The sequence below is a fragment of the Dermacentor albipictus genome, chromosome 1 (assembly GCF_038994185.2).
Source record: "Dermacentor albipictus isolate Rhodes 1998 colony chromosome 1, USDA_Dalb.pri_finalv2, whole genome shotgun sequence".
In the NCBI taxonomy this organism is placed as follows: Eukaryota; Metazoa; Arthropoda; class Arachnida; order Ixodida; family Ixodidae; genus Dermacentor; species Dermacentor albipictus.
In genome coordinates this window covers 176700919-176720537 of record NC_091821.1, presented here as the reverse complement: position 1 = coordinate 176720537, position 19619 = coordinate 176700919, and the positions used below count along the sequence as shown (strand labels likewise).

The 19619-nt window shown below is 41.4% G+C and overlaps 1 protein-coding gene across 4 annotated transcripts in view; it reads right to left on the bottom strand.

The window, feature by feature from the left end:
• The window catches only part of vimar (visceral mesodermal armadillo-repeats), a 102230-nt gene that overhangs the window by 8657 nt on the left and 73954 nt on the right, over positions 1 to 19619 (bottom strand). Inside the window, exons 15-16 of one of the 4 annotated variants that reach the window (XM_070529690.1) lie at positions 10550 to 10576; positions 5570 to 7209 (exon numbers count right to left, since the gene is read on the bottom strand). In XM_070529690.1, the coding sequence (XP_070385791.1) occupies positions 7157 to 7209; positions 10550 to 10576 (80 nt within the window). In that variant the 3' untranslated portion in view covers positions 5570 to 7156. Of the gene's footprint in view, positions 1 to 5569; positions 7210 to 9812; positions 10577 to 19619 lie in introns of those variants that run through there. The other 3 variants (XM_070529700.1, XM_070529695.1, XM_070529683.1) reach the window with 3 other exon arrangements.

The following is a 19619-nucleotide window of genomic DNA, read 5'->3' as shown; positions in this document are numbered from 1 at the left end:
GGATGAGATAAAGAAGTTTGCAGGGACAACATGGCCACAATTAGTACACGACCAGGGTAGTTGGAGAAGTATGCGAGAGGCCTTTGCCCTGCAGTGAGCGTAACCAGGCATGATGTTAAGAACAAGTTCGCGGTTGCAACCTCACGCTAAATGGAACATTTACTTCTCACCCGTACATAGAAGAGCACATTCATAAGAAAACTATATCGAAATGTACGCGCGCATATGGAATCTACCGGGGGTGCGCACGGGGGCACTTGCCCCCCACTTTTGTAAGCGGGCACTGTCATCTGCACACAGGTAAATCCATCAAAAAAACTGAGGTTAAGCTGTCTTTCACAATAGCGCCCACATAAGTATGCTTTTTCTTATTACATATATCTTGCTTTGGCAGAGAGAATTGCCTTTCAGGCCTCGTTGCAATGCGCTAGCAGATGACGCTCGGCTGGCTTCACGAAGTAGTTAAATGTATATGGTTCTTCGAAGGCCCCGTTGGACGCGGCTTGCACGAATGCATTGCAGAGGAGGCCACCACCGGGAAGTCCAAAACAAGTTTCACCTTACCTTGCCTACTTCATCTCGTGTTTGTCCAGGCCGTCTAACCTAACCACCTTAAAAACACACAATCGACTCTGCTTTTGAATATTTACCGGTTTGTAATCAATGTAGTTTTTCTAGCAAAGGGCCCTTTTACAGGTGTCCTTGGCCCACAAGTCCTTCAGCAGCTCCCCCCCCCCCCCCTCTTCAAGATATCTGAAATTCGCCCATATATAGTTATTAGGTGAACGACATATTTAGAATCGTAAAGGATCCTTGTTCTGGCGACAGCTACGTGCATTAGTGCAAAGACTTGCAAAGGCTTGTGACAGTATAATAAACTAAGTGCTTAATGATTATGATTTGTGTAAACTAGCTATTACTTCAAGATATTGGCTAGCCGGGCCTTTTGGTACAAACCCATGCTTCAGCAAACAGCGCAAAAACGGGGCACAGTAAAGGAGCACATGACACAGGCACTGACTTCCAATAGATATGCTTATTGCGCAAGCGCGAAATATATATGCAGAGAAGCATGAGTGAAACATAAAGGGCGTGATAAACTTGGAGAAGAATTACTTGAGGTTGCACGTGGCCAGAGGTGTTTTAAACTTGCAGATATGAGATTTCCTTGTCTAACGAGTGGATGGACGGTGAACTCATGCATGAAGGACCACGTTAGATAATGGCAAATACCTCGATAATTTCACACGTGCTCTGTTCAGTACACTGTACCTGGCGCTGCCATCGGCGCGATGCTGAGTGAGGGACCACGTACACGCACCTGCTGCGCTGGCTGCGTCAGCGGTGTCGGGAGCATATAGAGTTGGTGTGAAAGTAGAGAAATGGAACTGAAAATAAAGGTTTTCAACCTGCCGTGTGAATCTTAGCAGCACTGTGGTTCGCAGCGCAGCTATAAATAATGAGGCATCGAAGCACTCACAGAAATATTAGGTCGTTGCAAAGGGCTATTGCATGTCCCCATGCACGACGAAATTCCTATAGCTGCATAACGAAAGTATTTTCGAAAAGCTCTTGTCAGCTTTAGCTAGACGATGATTGCTTATGCCCTGTACTGTTCATATGCTGTAACCTAAGGCACACAGCTTCGTATAAACATGTATAACACGGCACATTGATGCCGAAAAAAAAAAAAAACTGCATAATATACAGGACAGGAGTGCACAAAAGTGCGCTTTGTATTGACCTCTCTTTATTTCGTCGCTAATTTTCTGGCAAGAAGTTGCGCCAGTGATATCGAATTCCCAAGGCTTCTGAAGTATACCATATCTTCTAAGTATCTTGTTTAGATAGAACACATTTACTAATATTTTTTATGAACTGCCCGTGAAATGACAATTCAGCCCCTTCAGGCTGATTATCTGAAGATAGATATTTTTGCAATATATGACACTGTACATGTAGCTAATTAAATATACTGGCTAATTAACATTTTTAAGTATTCAATTTATGTTATGCTTTGAAATGGTGAAACTGCACAGCAGTGAAGTCATGCCTGCTTAGCATAAATGCCAAGACTAGCACCACTTGTGTCGTATCTCCAAAATGTGGTACGAAATACATTGGCGCTCCCTGTTGCGTTTTTAAAAAATCGCCCTCTAGGAGTCTGAAATACTACTGCGACGCTAATGCATATATTAGCACATATCGTGAACATATAGAAAATGATAGTTTCACGATTTCCACTAAGCAGGGGTATGACTGCAACAGTAAGTACTCAGTTGAAGTATAGCAATTTTAGCTATTGTATCAAAAAAATTAGTGAATAATTTTAATCAGCTACAAAAAATAACCTACATGTTACGAATGTAAGGTTTAGCTCTTCATGTTAAACATGAACAGGTTGAACAGGTTGAACTGCGTTATCTTTCACACATGACCTTTAAAATATTTGTTCAAAACAACAAAGACAAAAGAGACAAGCAAACAAACACACCGCCAGTACCGCCAGCAATGAAATAGAAACATTCACACAATGCGGTACATAAACGCACACACTGTCACCCACTGTGAGCACGTGTGATCACTGCATTGAGTCATCATTGGTTTTGTTTGTACAACCTGCCGTGGTTGCTCAGTGGCCATGGTGTTGGGCTGCTGAGCACGAGGTCCTGGGATCAAATCCCGGCCATGGCGGCCACATTTCGATGGGGACGAAATGCGAAAACACCCGTGACCTTAGATTTAGGTGCACGTTAAAGAACTCCAGGTGGTTGAAATTTCTGGAGTCTTCCACTACGGCGTGCCTCATGATCAGAATGTGGTTTTGGCACGTAAAACCCCATAATTAATTTTTTTTTTTGTGCAGACAGTGCACAACACGAGTATAGTTTTGATCTTATTCTCTCAACAGATGATTCTCTTGTGCAAGAAGCCTGTTAGGCGGACTATGTTTCAATATATGCAAAAAGTGACCGTTTATTGAATTTTTTTTTAAATGAGGAGACAGGATCTGTACAGCTTGCAATTAGTAGTGTGCGGGCTTGTAGTAAGTGCAGGACCATTAATTTCGTAGTGAATAACTTCCTTCAGTTTGAAAGCACTATGAGAAATGTCCAGTAGGGCACCTCAGCCAAGCTATGCGAAGCGCAGTGTTATTTGTCATAACACTAGGATGCCTTGATGCAGGCGCACGCATCAAGGCACGCTACATATGTCAACCTTGGCTGTGACGTCCCTCGCGAGAGAACGTCACAACTACACGCCTCGGGACCATCAAATCCTCGTGCTCAGCAGAACGCATAGCCAGTGGGCCACCATAATGGGATTCTATGCTGTGAACAGTCTCAGCAGAGGGCCTCGCTGGCTAATCTATGCTTAGCGAATGCACTCTCTTGTATAGAAGAATCCAAAAGACTAGCATCCCTGGCACAGACACTCGAGTGGAACGCTATTCCTGAAAACATGCAACACATTCAACATAGGTAGGTTTAGCCGCGAGGCCCACATAAAGCTGTCATGTTGCATCGGGGGTCTAAATATTTACTCTAGCGACACTGCCGAGTTCCCATGCCCGGACATTCATTTGCATCGAACCAGACAATACTACAATTACACAACTCGGCTTTTTCTTTTCCACCATTTAACACACTTACATTACTGCTGAATTCGTACAAAACATGACTCAAAATTCAAGTACAATCAAAGGATTTTAAAGAAGCCAAAGGCCAAAATTCAAGGAGGGGAAAACAAACCTTATTTGTACACATACACTGAAAAATAGTGAAATCTCCTTGCAGCTATGCAGCTGCCTAGTTGCACAAACACTTCAAGCTCTTCAGGTTGCTTCTCTAAGTTGACTTTCTCATTGTAATGGTGTCAATCGCCTTCTGGCATGATGGTTAGTAGTGTCAGACTTCAGCCAATGATATTCATGTTGAAAGCCAAGCGAGTGAAACTTGCCTTCTGCCACGCATTTCTAGAGCCTAGGGCACAAAAATGGAGCCATGATGGCTGTGATGTAAACCGACTAGCAAAACAGCAAAATGGTGGCTAGGCTTGGTCGCTTCACTTGGCTTTGCCTAGCTCCACAATGGAAAAGCTGATATAAACAAGCATGTTATTGGTGGCTGCAGACACACCACATGGAAATAATTTGCTGGTACTCTGTAACTTAAATCTGAAACTCTCATATCATCAACCAATACACAAAACACATTAGGCCACCAGCCAACTTTAATTCTTAACCTCACCTACTCTTTCATTTCGGAGGAAAAAAAGGGAGAGAGGGAGAAGGGGAGGAAAAAAAAGAAAAAGAAAAGAAAAGAAAAAAAAATTTCCTGCCTACTACTCAATTTAATGTACTCTTTCAGGATTTTACGTCTACACCAAGTGTACGATCCCCTTCTTCCATGTACACTTGCCCGCGCCCGCTTCTGCACGCGTCACCCTCCTGTTTGCTATACCGATTTCGCCCCCCCCTTCCCCCTGCCCCCTTTTTTAGTCTTTTTTTTTTTAAACCCCCTCGACAACACATTCCGAAGTCAATATGCCTTTTTCGGCGCCTCAACCCGGAGTATCGCCTTCTGGATGCCGCCGTAACGACACCTACGTTAAGCGCGTGGGGCAGTGCCCCTTGAAAGACCATGCCGCTGCCTTTCAGTCACCCCACACATTGCACCGCAGACTCCTCGTCGCCACCTTAACTATTTCAAAATTACTCGACCTATTGCTTGACCGGCCGTTCTAATGCCTCAAAAACATGCCGCCAACGACTCCCCTGAATACCTCCTAACCTTTCACATCCCCAACACGCTCCCAAGCCCCCGTATTTCTTAAAGATTTCATTTTTCTCTTTCTTTTTCTTTCACCCCCCCCCCCCTTTGTTGTGTCTTGGTACGGCCCTGGCTCCCCCCTGCTTTTTTTTTCCTTTTTTCCCCCTTTTTTCTGATTCTATTTCTTTTCTTTCCTCCCCGCGTGCCCACTCTCACGCTCTTGTCCCTTCGTCTTGAGAATGAGGCTCACAGATGTCGGACGACAACGCCTGTTCCCTCTTGTAATCTCTCTCTTTAAAACCAGCCGCCAGCGACAACACCCGCACGTGACGTCACTGCACTAACCCTTTAAAACTAACACGCCGAGGATGACGAGGCCGCCTTTGACGAAGATAGGTCCACCTATCGAAACGTTGGCCAGCCTGTCTGAGGTACTTCAACCCTGTTTAAAAAAGTTTATACCACAGTGTGCCATTCCATCTGCCAGCCCCTTTCTTGTTTTTGGACTCGTTTTCAAGGAATTCAAAGAACAGATGTATTTTCAATGAGTTTTAAGGGCCTTTGAATCTTTCCAAATGAGAGGATTTTCAAGGCTTTCAAGGAGGTGCACGAACACTGCATTCACACAACAGAATGAGCAAGCTGTAGCTGACAGCAGGGCTCACTTTTCAGAATGTGTCAGTACATCCAATACAATTTCAGGCATTCATTTTTTTTTTCACATTTTATCATTTCAAACTGCTTTGGAGCAGGTGGGTAAGAAAACGAGCACAACACATTCATTTGGGTCAGGAAATTATTTATTATGGCAGCAGTGTGCTGCTGACTGCTCAAAGGCTTACATGCTAACTTGGTCCCCAGCAAGCTGGTTGAGTTTTGTAGCAGGATGCAAAAGATATGGTCAATTTAACAATGCAGAAAACACACAGCAAGTATTGTTAAATGGAAATGACCATCAGTTTTAGCATCAAGCACTTGATGTTTGCTACTTCAGGCAAAGTGTTTATCAGCAGCAGGCTTCATGCACATTTTCATAAAAAGGAACACACGTTTATGATGTGGATTTCTGAAAAACAAGAGCACTTCTTGATTTTCAGTCAGCTAAGCATGTACGTACATGTTGCTAAGCAGAGGATGTCTCTAATCAACCTTACATTTGTGCTCAGAAGGCTTAGTGGAAGTTATATTGCAATGCTTTTAACTGCATCCTCATAATTTACATAGCTTACACAGACCTATCATATCACATCTAATACCTAAAATTATGGGGTTTTACGTGCCAAAACCACTTTCCGATTATGAGGCACGCCATAGTGGAGGGCTCCGGAAATTTCGACCCCCTGGGGTTCTTTAACGTGCACCTAAATCTAAGTACACGGGTGTTTTCGCATTTCGCCCCCATCGAAATGTGGCCGCCGTGGCCGGATGACATCTAATACTTGCAGATAAAGGTAGAATATTCAGGCAGTGCTCCTGTACATGGTTTTTTTAGCTGCTCGAACTGTGTACACTGCAGTTGATACTGAAAAAAAAAAAAATCTACATTTACTTAAGCTACGAAACTTCAGAAAAAGAAGTTCAAAGTGATCTTTAAAAATCCAAACACAGGGTAAATTTTGTTCTCCAACTGCAGCCTCTATATATAAGGAAAATATTTGCTGAGAAGTTAATAATAATAATAATAATATTTGGGGTTTTACGTGCCAAAACCACTGCTGAGAAGTTAACAAGAACATTTTGATAAACCGGTGAAATACATATCTGTGTAAACAAGCAGGCTATATTGTAATACTCCTCTGCTAATACAAACTGTAATATGAGCAAATAACTCCATTTGCTATGAGGATCCTGAAAGTTACCACCAAATATTATACTGCACTGAAAATATCTAGTTATCACTAGCAAGCCGTATAACAAGTCATTCGATCACAACTGCAATTATTTGGTACAGCCAAAAGCAAAAGCTCTGCCATAATTGTAGTCAACAAAGTTTGATCTAGTACAATGTTTTTACATAGCATTCTGTGTGTCAAAGAAGTGGTAAATATTCCTAGCTGAAGATTACTTCAAATGCACCATAGGGTAACTCCAACATTTGGAACAGTTCAGAATAGAAGCCAAAGAAAACAGTAGACTTTACCCTCAAACGCTTGTATGATGTCATGAGCAATAAATGTTTCCAGGGCATTTCTTACAATGTAACTTCAAAACATTCTGGCCACAAAACTGGACTTTTGACAAGCCAGACACTGTGGTTAACTGTGGTTAGAAGAAAAACAAAGCAAGTATGTGCTTACAATATTCAATACATGAGCAATAAAAGATTAAATGTCCATGACACAGTCTTTGGAGAGCACCAAGGTCAAAATTGTTTGTTTTTTTTGCTATCCACATTTGGTGTTTTCAATTAGCCGGTTGTCTTGCTTCAACCATGTGCCTAGAAGACACACCACAAGGAGCCAAACACAGTATAGCACAGCAAACTTCAGTATATTTAGCTTTAGCCTAAGCCATTTTTAATGATTGAACAGCTGCCGGACAAAAATTGCAGACATCCATTGCCATCCACAAGCAAGCTTTTAAAAAATATGAGCAGCGAGTAAACATTCATTAAATAAAGAAGCTTGACATCAGTTAAAAGCAATTTTTTATGCGAGAAATGTAGCTAGAACCTACGGACGTTATTCATGTCTAGAAGAAAGAAGAAATTTATAAAAAAAAGCAACAACGCAAATTTTGTGACCCGTGACTGCTCAAACGTGTTCATGAGTTTTTAAGTGTTTTGTACGAAACAGAACTCAGTGAAAGGAGCAGATGATCAGAAACTATGCTCAGCAACTGGGCATGGCACCAGATTTTTCCTGACTCAAAAAGAGCTGAGCAGTGGAATGGTGAATTTCACAGTGCAGTGTGCTGTCTGAAAATGTAATTAGCTGTATCTACAACTGTGATTAATTAACCTTCTTATTTGCGTTTTCTAAAACCTGCAGAACATGGAACAAGTGCTAAGTATTTCAGGAAATCTACTTCCAAAACAACTTTAGAAGAAGACCTAATATCAATAGAGCTTTTAATGGTCTACTGTTCCCTTTCCCCATTCCCCCTCAACTTATCAGTTCCCTTCAACAGGGGTGACACTGCAGCAAGTGCTGCTTATTGCGCCTATGCCACATAGCTTTAAGTCTTTTCTGTTTTTTTTTCTTTTCACGGCACGCTTATGGCAAGTTTTATTTCAGGTCACTGCCATTAGCACCAGCTGCAATATCTGAAAAGGGAGTGCTATGATGGGTAAGGCCCCCCACCAACACCTAAAATCAGAGGCTACTCCTAGGACCCTTCACTAATGGTTGGCGAGTGCCTGTTGATGTGGTTTCCTGCGAGAGCTCCCCGAGAGTGACACAGTAGTGGCTAATTTGGGCTACGGGATACTACTGCCTGATATGTTGGCAAGAAGTTCCAGAAATAAAGAAGGTGAGCCTTCTTTTTGCAAGGAGGGGAAATAATCTTTATGTTAGCTCCACATACTGTTTACAACTACAAATACTCACTGAGAATATTACAGCTCCATTCTACCTGTACAATGTGTTTAATGACCAAGCCCAGAAGATGGGTAAGCCCACTTAAGAGGGGATACTTTTCTAAACCAGGTAACTGGTTCAAGTCACGCAAGCCAAATGAGCGAAGTGACATGGCATCTTGAAGAAAATTACTGTGTTTGGTTGTTTAGGGAGTTTCCATCTCCAGGGGAGCCTTGCTTGCTGCAGCAAAATTCAGAAAATGGAATATGAAAACTTCAAGCCTGCTAAGCTAGCAAAGAATACCAACTGCTCTAGCATGGATTTCAACTTCACAGTGCCAATGACACAACATTAACAACTTCATGGCTGAAAATGAGCAGTTCTGTTCCTTTTCTTTGATGCACATCAGTGCACACATTAAGTCAATCAATCAGCATTGCCTGTGGCTGAACGGTACTTTTCTTTTTTTGCAAGAAATGTGAAAATTGAGAATTTCTTTTTCTCATTTGTTCCCAAGAAGTTTTTTAGGCTGAGTTCAGTTTATTGTTCCTGATTTGCATTCACAGATTCTTGCCAGTAGCATTCTTATTGTTGACTTGCGAAGAGTCAACAACACTGTCATTCAGTTCAATGAACTGAACTTACTTCAGTATATTTTTTATTGCTTCGTCTAGCTCCCTATCGTCTGTATTATGGTGTTTTACCCTTAACAGTACAGCCAATTATGTGCCAAGTGCAGCCAGTAAAGAATGTGTTCTTATCCAGCAGTGTCCACACACGACATTGCTGAAACTTCAGTTGAACTTCTGCTGCTCCCATCTAAGCTAAGCTCAACTTTGGACAACAATAAAATGCTGGTTTGCTGTGCGAGTTCTCACTAGATAATGAACATACATTGACAATGACATGCTTTAAGTACACTACAAGGAAACAAAAACCTTTGCCACTACGAGTGGATGCCACTTTGTGAACAAAAGGAAGCCAGCCCACTGCCCATTTCCCCCTAAACCAATGATGTGAAATATTTCCTCTTCAGAAGGTTTCTGTAATTTAGTGGTCCAATGCAAGTTAAAAAAAAAACTGAAATAAAGAAAGAAAATGCTGGCTTGAGGCTTGAGGCTTATCGCAATCAGGAGGCAACATGGAATCCACATAGGAGTGAGACTTGTCAATGACACAGAAAAGGCTAATTTGACATGAATTAGGCTCAAGGATTTCAAACTTTTTGGCAGCAGAACAGTTATTGTTGTCACTTTACTTGGACAACATTCTTCAAGCATAATTTACCACAGATGCACTGGAGTCACTATTTCAGGTCACAAAATTTGAGTTGAGTGAAACAGAACAGTGCAGTGTCAGAGATATGAGAGATACACACCATGAATAAGTGCCACCACCACGGAAAGTTACTGGCAGGCTAGGCAGTAGACAACACAATGTGTGCACTACAGTGACACTCATTCATGAGACTTAACACGCTGAACTCGCACTTCAAAATTAATAACACCGACACCAAATAAAATAAGATTATGCAGTACTTTTACTTTTGAGGGAAGGGGGGTGTTAGCACATTACAGTGACTGAAATGCCACAACTACGTAAACACAACAATTCCACCAAATAAATGGATAACACACTTTGATCATTGCCAAAAGGCCTCATGTGTACTTTTCTAAATATATGAAGAAAATAAGCTGAGCTCACTCTGTTACGTAGAGTTGGTGATCAATCTAAAAAGTGACCAAGCTATCTTACAATTTGTGCAGAGAGTGCAACATGCTGCCTAGAGATTGTGCGGTCACAATGCTAAAACACAAAAGATCTCATTACTTTCAATGTGGTTATGCCCTTTCTTGGCATATCACCAATGTAAAAGTACCCATGAGAAAACCATTGACCAAGAAAAAATACAGCAAGTAAAACTATACAGTCCTACAATAAATTTGGTATCTTCAAGAAGCATTTGGCTTCAATCAATAAAACAATTTATACATTAACACAGCTACTTGATTGCAATAGGCTGTACAACAGTTTTGCTGCTGAAGAAGAACAAGCTTGAGAAATGAATTTGGAAATGACCTTCTGCATAGCATGAAAAAAGTAAAATTAATTTATAGGGAAATAACATGGTAAACAGAAGAACACACATTAATAATGGGGCCCTGCAACAACTGTTGAGTGCAACCAGTAGCAGTTTATTGCATTCATTAGGAAAGGAACAAAGAAACAGAAAGGCTGTGGGAACTGCAACTGTCTCACCTTTTTGTGGACACCTGAACTGTCTCACTGCCATGGAGAAGATAAAAATAACAAAGAATGGAGAGATGGGATAGAAAAGTTACAATAAAGGGAACACAAGAACAAAGAAATTAGGAGGTCATAAACAAGCAATGTAAGTTCATAACAGCACATAACACATAGAATATACAAGAACAACACAGAAACAGGTAGTTGCTTGCTTAGAGGGCCCCCTCACCAGGTCTGGCCATTTTCAGCTAACAAGCGCAGAGCATACAATGTCGCTAACAATCGTGTTTGCAAAGAATTACATGGCTACACACCGCGGAAAGGACTGAAATTTCCAACCGAACGCCATTTTTCCTTCTCCTCGTGGCCACCACGCTCCAAGCTGGACGGTGACGTACTCGTGTACCTGCACCTACGTAGTCGTGTCCGCAGTGTGATGTTGCTCGTGGTGACTTCGAGAATTATTCAAGGCATCATCTGTTATTTTTGTGATCTGTTGCTTGAATTGACGAATTAAGTTTAGAGAAATAATAAAACACACAAACGGAATGTCTATGTGTTCTTTTGTTTAACTTCGCACCCAAGCAAGAGGATGTACTTCCACTTCGTCTGCTTATTCCCAGTCATGCAGTCATATGCGCAGGTACCAAAACTATCATTTTCCACTGTGTTCCAGTGAGTGATCATGCTCTGCAATCCACTCGTTCTGCCTCAGTATTCATGTAGCACTGAATTATACCGCTAGTCATGTGTTCTTCTGCACAGCGCGCAAAATCGTGCGCTCCACGAAAAAGACAACAGCTCACACGCGACGCCGTCAGTGAAAGTGCGTAGTGACAAAAAAAAAATGAGGAGAAAACAAAAAATGAAGATGGGGCCTGTGACGTATACGTCAGGCAATCCTCGAGATACGGTATGGGACAACGCAGGGAAGAAATTTCGGTTGCAGAGGCTAGACGGGGCGAGTGGAGAGAGCTTCTTTCTTGGCAGTAGAGCCGGCCTGCTGAAATTATGGGTTTGCGGCGCTGAAATATTTCTATCTCGGCTATTAATGAGCCGATTTGAAAAATTATTGTGGCAGAACGCTCCCTAGAGGACATGTAACAACTCCCAGCGTATAACCAAAATTTGCTATGGGGCCTGGTGAGGGGCCCTTTAATCTGCATCCGACACAGGTAAAGTGCAAGAATAAAAAGAAAATATCAAAGCATGTAAACAGGACAGATCTTGAAACACGGTGGCACAAAGAAAAAAGTTTACAGAGAAGAAGACAGGACAGGGCTGTGCTGCCTGCTTTTCTGTAACTTTCATCTGTGTGCCGGTGCACTTTAAGATCTGTTCAAACACGTGGCGTCAACCAAGTAGCCTGACTTGCCATATCTTGATGTAACACAAATTATTCAACTGAAGAATTCCAAATACAGGCAAACAAAAAAGTACTCTCAACTTGGTTTTGGTGGCTTTAAATCTCACAATGTACTACAATTTACTATCCCATTAGTGTTATTTCATGCAGCAAATCGCGCCATCACCCCCTTGAAGACACAGAAGTAGCCATGGTGGTCAAACCTGCTAAAAGTGGTGCCAACTTTCATTTCGTTTCTTTGTGACAAGCCTAGACCTGTGCGACTGTGAAAGTAGATACGTACAGGGTGCCCCAGCTATGATGCACCAAGATTTATTTAAACAAAAGCAAAGCCTTCAATGCGGAGGAAACTATGCCAGTAGCAGTATCCTGGAGAGGCATGCAGTAATTTTGGTGATGTCCTAATTAGTCTGCAATTATTAATTTACTTTTCAATGATTTTGATTATGACAGATATGTCAATGCTATCTTCTAGATCACATTCGAAAACATCAATTCCAATTGTTTGCGGTGTGCTATCATTTACATGGATATTTTTTGCATATAAAGAAAGGCCCTCTCCAAATATAAAAAAGCCGATCCAGCATTCTGGGGTGCTACTTTCGGGTGATCACTTTTGGAGATACAGTGACAGTGCTTGTGGCACTGTGCTACGACAGTGTGCTGGACACTGCGCCCCAAGAATGCTATTACCCTAGGCGCTGACGCGTCTGAAATCTTGCGAAAGTAAAAGTATCTCCCAAAGTGGTCACCAGAGAATATAGCCCCTGCTTGCGTGCCACAGAATGGCTGCTCTCAAACTTGCAATGACCCAACTAATTCTGCTATGGTAATGGACCGTTTCAGACATAAACATGACATATCGCCTTCCTTTGAGGTGGCTGTTACATTCATGCTTATGTTTGCCTTGGCCTTGCACAACAAACAGATAGTGTTCATTGCGATTGACAACTTGGCTTTGGCAATCTGCTCACCACTGTCAAAATGTGTGTAAAGATGCAAGGCTTGGCCCCTAGAAGGGATTGCACAGTCACACAAAGATAAACACACTGTCAAAGTGGTGCAACTTCTGGGTTAGGCGGGGAGTGCGTTTCGTTGCTTCACAGCATGTTTGAGCACCAATGCTGCAGCGTGCAGGAGGAAAGCTGGGTCAGCCATTTTTTTTATATATTTCACAGGCTTTCTTTCATATGCAGAAATAAAGAGTCTCACAATTAAAATTGATACTTGCAAATGAGTTCTAACACTTTTGTGCTGACATAAAAAAAATTAAATTCTATGGTTTTACATGCCGAAACCATATGATTATGAGGCACGCTGTAGCGTGGGACTCTGGATTAATTTTGACCACCTGTGGTTCTTTAAAGTGCACCCAATACACAGTACATGGGCGTATTTGCATTCTGCCCCCTTTGAACCACGGCCCTCGCGGCCCGGATTTGATCCTGCGCTCTCAGGCTTACCAGCGCAATACCAAAGCAATTACACCACCACAGTGGGTTGTGTTCACATATCTGCCATAAATATATCAATTAAAATATACTGAAGGCTTCTTTAGAAGGATGGCAACAACAGACTATTGGTTTCATCCGCATAGAAAAGCTTCATTTCTTTTTTAACATCGGTGCATGAGAGCTGGGACCTCCTGTATAATTGTAGGCAGCAACTGACATTGAGTTAAAAGTAAAATGATAAATCCCCTCAAATAATGTTTAGAAAAACTTAGTTTGCATTATTCCTTTTTGAGTAGATTTTCTAAATTAATTGAAACACCTTCTCTAGACCTTAAAACCATTGCTTAGCATGGCAATTTCGATAGCACATGAATGTAAACTACACTACATATTACCATCCAACCAATATAAGAGCGTGGCCTGATGTCTCCCAACTTACTATTGGTGCAGAAAACTGCTGCTGGGCAGTAATGTAATCGGTGCCACACAAGTTGTCTAGTAGACATTGCAGGGCCGCTTTAACTGGCACTGCTCTTGCACAGTGCAGAATCGGTTATCAAAAAACTTTAGCTCAAAGGTACAGATGAAGTTTAGAAGTAGCGTACACGGCCACAAGCCTTTTAGTACTTTTTAGCATAGAGTCACTGACTTAACAAGCACAAAACACCCTACTATGGAGACACACTGCGGTGCTAAAGGGTTGGAAGGACAGGCATGTGTTGTTCCAACAAGATGCATGTAACTATTGCTGGTGCTCATATTCCCTCTGACTCAGTGATCTACCGTATGCTGGTACAGGGTGTTCATAATGGTGCTCAAACTGGTTAACCTGAATGAATGCACAAAGGGATGGGTTGAAGCAGCACCCTTAAATTTTGTCGTGATATACAGCAACGATTGTGCATCCTGCTAACCTGATGATCAATAGCTGATCATTCTTTACATGCACTTTTTGCGCTGACAGGGAAAGGCCCAGACCAAATGCATAAACGAAAAGTACTTCAGACATGATGCTCAAGAATAAAAAATTGCTTAGTAAAGGAACAATTATGAGTAAACGCCTTCTGCCCACACAATAAAAATGAATGCAGTGAAGGAAAAAAAAAAAGAAGGCTTTCCTTGGAAATAAGGTCACTAAGAAATGTGAAGAACAAGCACCACATTGAAGTTATTCCACATGTAGAGCACCACTGTTATTAATTAGTGAAAACTACATTGCCAATACAATTGCATGTCTGCTCTGGCCATGAATGCTTTGGCATGACTTTTTTGAGAGCGGCTGCATGCCTACAGATTTAGAATGTCTGCACAGCATGCAAACTTTCATTTTATTTTTCCCTCATTTTTGTCACTAACCTGAAGCACACTGTCAATGTGATGCTTGCATGAGATACTAAATAGCGTGACAGCATTGCACGTCAATAGGCACTAGCAACTGTGGTTTATCCTGATCAAGCCACATTCTGTAGCCACAGACAGTTTCATTTGGGGTGTAGTGTGCAAATGGCCAAGAGTTACAAAGAGACCAAAGAGTTACAAAGCTCAGCCAGTTACTTTGTGTGCCCACAGTAACTGGGAACGAACTCATACTTGAGCTCATTGCTGAGGCAGTACAAATTTGCATTGCTCGAGTAAAACTGGCAAAAAGCACAACTGCATTAGAGCTACTTACACCCACTGATGCCACAAAGTGTACAACAGAAGCTTTTTAAGTCAGGCTTGGAAGAGTCTATGGTAAAATTGACACTACAGAAACTGAGGCCATACCTGTAGTTAGTCCCAAATATGATCAACAAAAGTTGAACTGAAATTAATTGGACAATTACGATAACAGCAACTCTTGAGTTAATGAACCACATGTAATGCATGTCAAACAGCCACAAAGCAGTAACAAGTGTACAAGATTTAATTGTGCATTGTAATGCTTGCAAAAGAAGAGGCAAAACACGTTACGAGGAAGAGTTTTCACATGACAACACAGGGCTAAGAAGTTTCCAAAAAACTTCACATTCTTACACACATGCTGTGCTCCTGAACTAGATAACCTTAACAATGTTCAGATATGGTAAGCTACTGGTTACAACCACTGTTCTGCAACACATTAAGCGCGTGATTCATCTGAATATTGAAGTAGTCTGAACTGGGACAGCAGAATTTGTCTTCCTTCACTCAGAAATGACTTAAATTAAAACTTTTCGTCATAAGTATAGGCCCAAATTAAAACTCACGGCCATATAAATTTCTACAAGAAAAAAAAAGAAAGACGAGTGTAAATAAAAGAAACTCTAACCTCTACAACCAACCAAGCAGTAAAATTGTGCTGATTCTGACCTTAAACAATGAACTTTGGGTATCTCACAAGACGGTGTTCTTCTGAGAAGGTGTTAATTTTATCTGTTGCTCAACATGCCAACATGGGCTAGCAAATTCAAGAGATGTTTTTGTTTCTTAGAGATAGAGAAAAAGAAAACACATGCTCCACTTCACATCTTTGCACAGAAAATGCCTACAATAATGTTGAAGGTTTCTTTTCATTAAGCTTGACTGTTTGCTAAATTTTCCAGAATACCTAATAAAGCTAGAACCAAGGATTATTGGTTATCTCGACAATTCCATACATTTTGTTTTAAATATACGTAATGATGGACAAGGAATGTTACAGCCAGTAAGAAGTTCTTATACAACACTTATACCAAACAGTATAATTATAAAAGCATAAATTGCCACAAGGACAACAAAACATTTCAGGTTAAAAATAAGTTATCTAAAAGAAAACATCACATAAAGTGCTCTAAAACATTTCTAGGGGCAACCCTTCTGACCACATGGCAAGACCAAGAACGCAAGTTGCTCACACAGCAATAAATAACTTTTTCTGTAAAATTGTGTAAATCTGAACATCGAAAAAGAAAAAAAGGAAAATATCCGTCAGCAGCAACAACAGCAACAAAATGCTTTTGGCTTCCGGTGTAAAGTCTTAAAAACTATGTGCCCAACAACATCGCTTCACATCAAATATTACAAGCACACTGTAAGTAGAATATATAAATATAACACAAGACCTAAAACAAGTCACACGAATATTAAAACAGAAAGAAAACAGTTCAAAACATGGTCACAAGTGAACAGCTGGTTCAAATGGATGTTACTCAACAGGTTTTCATGTTTCATTGCATATATACTGAATTGATTCTGGGGTTTTACATGCCTAAATCACAATTTGATTACAAGGCACTTAGTTGTAGGGGGACCCCGGATTAATTTTGACCACCAAAGGGATCTTTAACCTGCCCCCAATGCTCGGGACACAGGGGATTTTGTCTACAGATACGGTGACGTACAGACGTTGGCACAGCGCTGTGTCGCTGCTTACCGCTTACTGTGTACGCGCCGTGTGAAGTGAAGTGTAGCTGATTTCAAATCGCTAAAGCCAGAATTGAACTATAGAAGCAGTTTCGTTCGACCTAACTGCTTACATTTCAGTTCAGGTCCGCCGGTAGCGAGTGCACAAACTCGACGGCGCCAGGTTAACCTTCGCTGAACAGGATCGACATTAGCTTAAACTTCGTGGGCATGGCTTGAGAGGGTTAAAGCTTGTGCATTTCAACTTGGTAGGCATGCTTGACTCATTTTGAGCACGACTAATTATACATACAAACTACGGACGAGCTATGGAAAAAAGAATGACGGGTGTAACGTGAAGGGATAAGAAAAGAGCAGATTGGATGAGGGAACAAGCGCGAGTTAATGACATCTTAGTTGAAAACAAGAAAACGAAATGGGCATGGGCAGGACATGTAAGGAGGAGGGAAGATAACCGATGGTCATTAAGGGTTACGGACTGGATTCCAAGGGAAGGGAAGCGTAGCAGGGGGCAGCAGAAAGTTAGGTGGGCAGATGAGATTAAGAAGTTTGCAGGGATGACATGGCCACAATTAGTACACGACTGGGGTAGTTGGAGGCGTATGTGAGAGGCCTTTGCCCTGCAGTGGGCATAACCAGGCTGATGATGAATTATACATACAAGCAAAGACGCTGTCGCTATTGTGTTGTCGGTTCGACGGCCGATCATGCGGGGTTCGATCAAACGACGGTCAATACGCCGATTTTGTTGGTGCCTTCGACAAGAAAGCCTGTCGCAGAACAACTCGCGCTCGTCGGTTGCGTCGTTGTCAACCTGGTATGATAAAAAGGTTTCAGTGACGCACAACAATCGGTCAATCATTGGAGTGAGCGTTTTGTCGGTCTCGTATCAACCCAGTGTTGCCGCGCCTTACGAGTACGTGCAGTCGGGAACGCGCTACCACCACCAGCAAGTGAGGACCAACGCTGCAAAAAGACTGTCAGCAACGTGATGTACTTAAGTGTTGCCTACGTGTAACGCATGGGTTTTTTGTTAAGTTAGCGAGTCATTCATGAAAGGCGGCAACTACCTGGCTCACAGTGCAGTCCGGACAAGTCGGACGATGCCTGAGCCACATTCTTTTTTAAAGTGGAGTTGCGGTCTTACGCCACGCATGTTTTCGGCACTGCACCGATGTCGAGCTACCAGTAGAGTTTCAACGTGGTACACTGCACGAGTGCTCGCAGCAGCACGCGTCCGAGCACCTCTTTCTTTTTCGGGGTACTTTCCGGCATGTGGCCATGCGCTGTCGCGCCATGAGAGAGGCGGATTGCATTTTTTTAATGAAGTAATTGTAATTGGCAACTTTTCTGTCTGTAATGTGTACATGTCTCATATGGGGACACGGCCACAAGGAAAAATGACAGACCCACAGCATGTGTCATATACCCGTCCATATTAGGCTGCAGTTCATCCCAATTCAGTATAACTCGCTAGCAAGCCCACATCTTCACCCTCATCTATTTCAATATATAGGGTGTTTTTTTAGCTGCACCAAATTAAAAAAAAACTGTCTGTGGCAGATAGCACAATTCTAATCGTTGACCTAAATCACACAATGAGGTGGCCATTATGAGAAATAAAAATGCTTAATTGAATAATTAATATAATTATGCAAATTAACATTTTAATTCATTATTTTATGGCACATAGTTCAATCTACGAATTACAGCCGGTGAGTTCGCAAGGCTTATCCACTTGGAATGAGTTCTCAGGACTGCACCAGCTCCGAGATATAAATTTTCAAATCGTCTGACAAAATGCGTTGATGTTTCACTTACTTTTGTGCTTCAATGCGTAAAACTGCTACTTTTTAAATGAAATCCTTGAAATGCGAATACATTTTGAGCTAAAGTGTTCAGAAAGTTGAAGCTGCATTATGCCGAACTGCTAGTCTTAAAAATAATCCTAAGGAACACCCACCGCCAAGTTATTCACACTGCGTAGCCTATGCATCATACACATGACCTGCATATTCCGAGAATGTACCACAAGGAAATCGTGCACCTCAACCAGTGTGTCTGAAAATATGCACGTGTGCCAGGGAGAGAAAGGTTAATGGTAGAGGCTAGCCGAGTGAAAGGTTTGACATACCACTGCAAGTTTATTGTATGATTAAAGAAAGTGACAGAAAATAAAATATAAGCACTCGGCACACAAACTCAAATGTAGGCAACAGTGAGCACCATTAAATTAACTAACGTTAATCTAAAAACTAAGTGGAAAGTGGAGCTATATGGCACTAACAATAAACTATTATACATCTCTGTTCTCCCCGGTGCAAGCAGTGCACATGCTGTTCAACAATACTGAAAAAGCAGCAACATATAGCTTACAAAATTTGGCAATGAATTTTTCACAGAAAATTGCCAATACCATACAGTATACTTGGTCACAATTGCACCTCTAAAAAAATTGTGGCATACTGTAGGCAAAGGGGCCAACTGATGGCACATTGTTTGCACTTGTCTTTAGTTGGAATATTCAGTGTTGTGTGCATAGTTAGATAATTAAATTTATTTATGACAATTTCTAAATGTTTCTAAATATAGAATAGGTTCTACGTGGAGTAATTGGAGTTTATTATGGAACACCTAATAACCAACTTGTCTACGCAAACTTATCTTTTATGTGAAGCTCTTTTTCGGGCCCTGAAATGCCCACAAAATATGGGGGAAAAATAATAAAATAAATAATTAAAATGAATAAATAAAAAGACATTACTAATTTGCATATTTGAAATGTGTTTGCATGTCTGAAATGCTGTATTTGCATGAATATAATGAGGGCTTACACTTCGACATGCGATTATCAGCTTAAGAAAGTAGCTTGCGTACTAGTCATAAAGTAAAAAAAAAA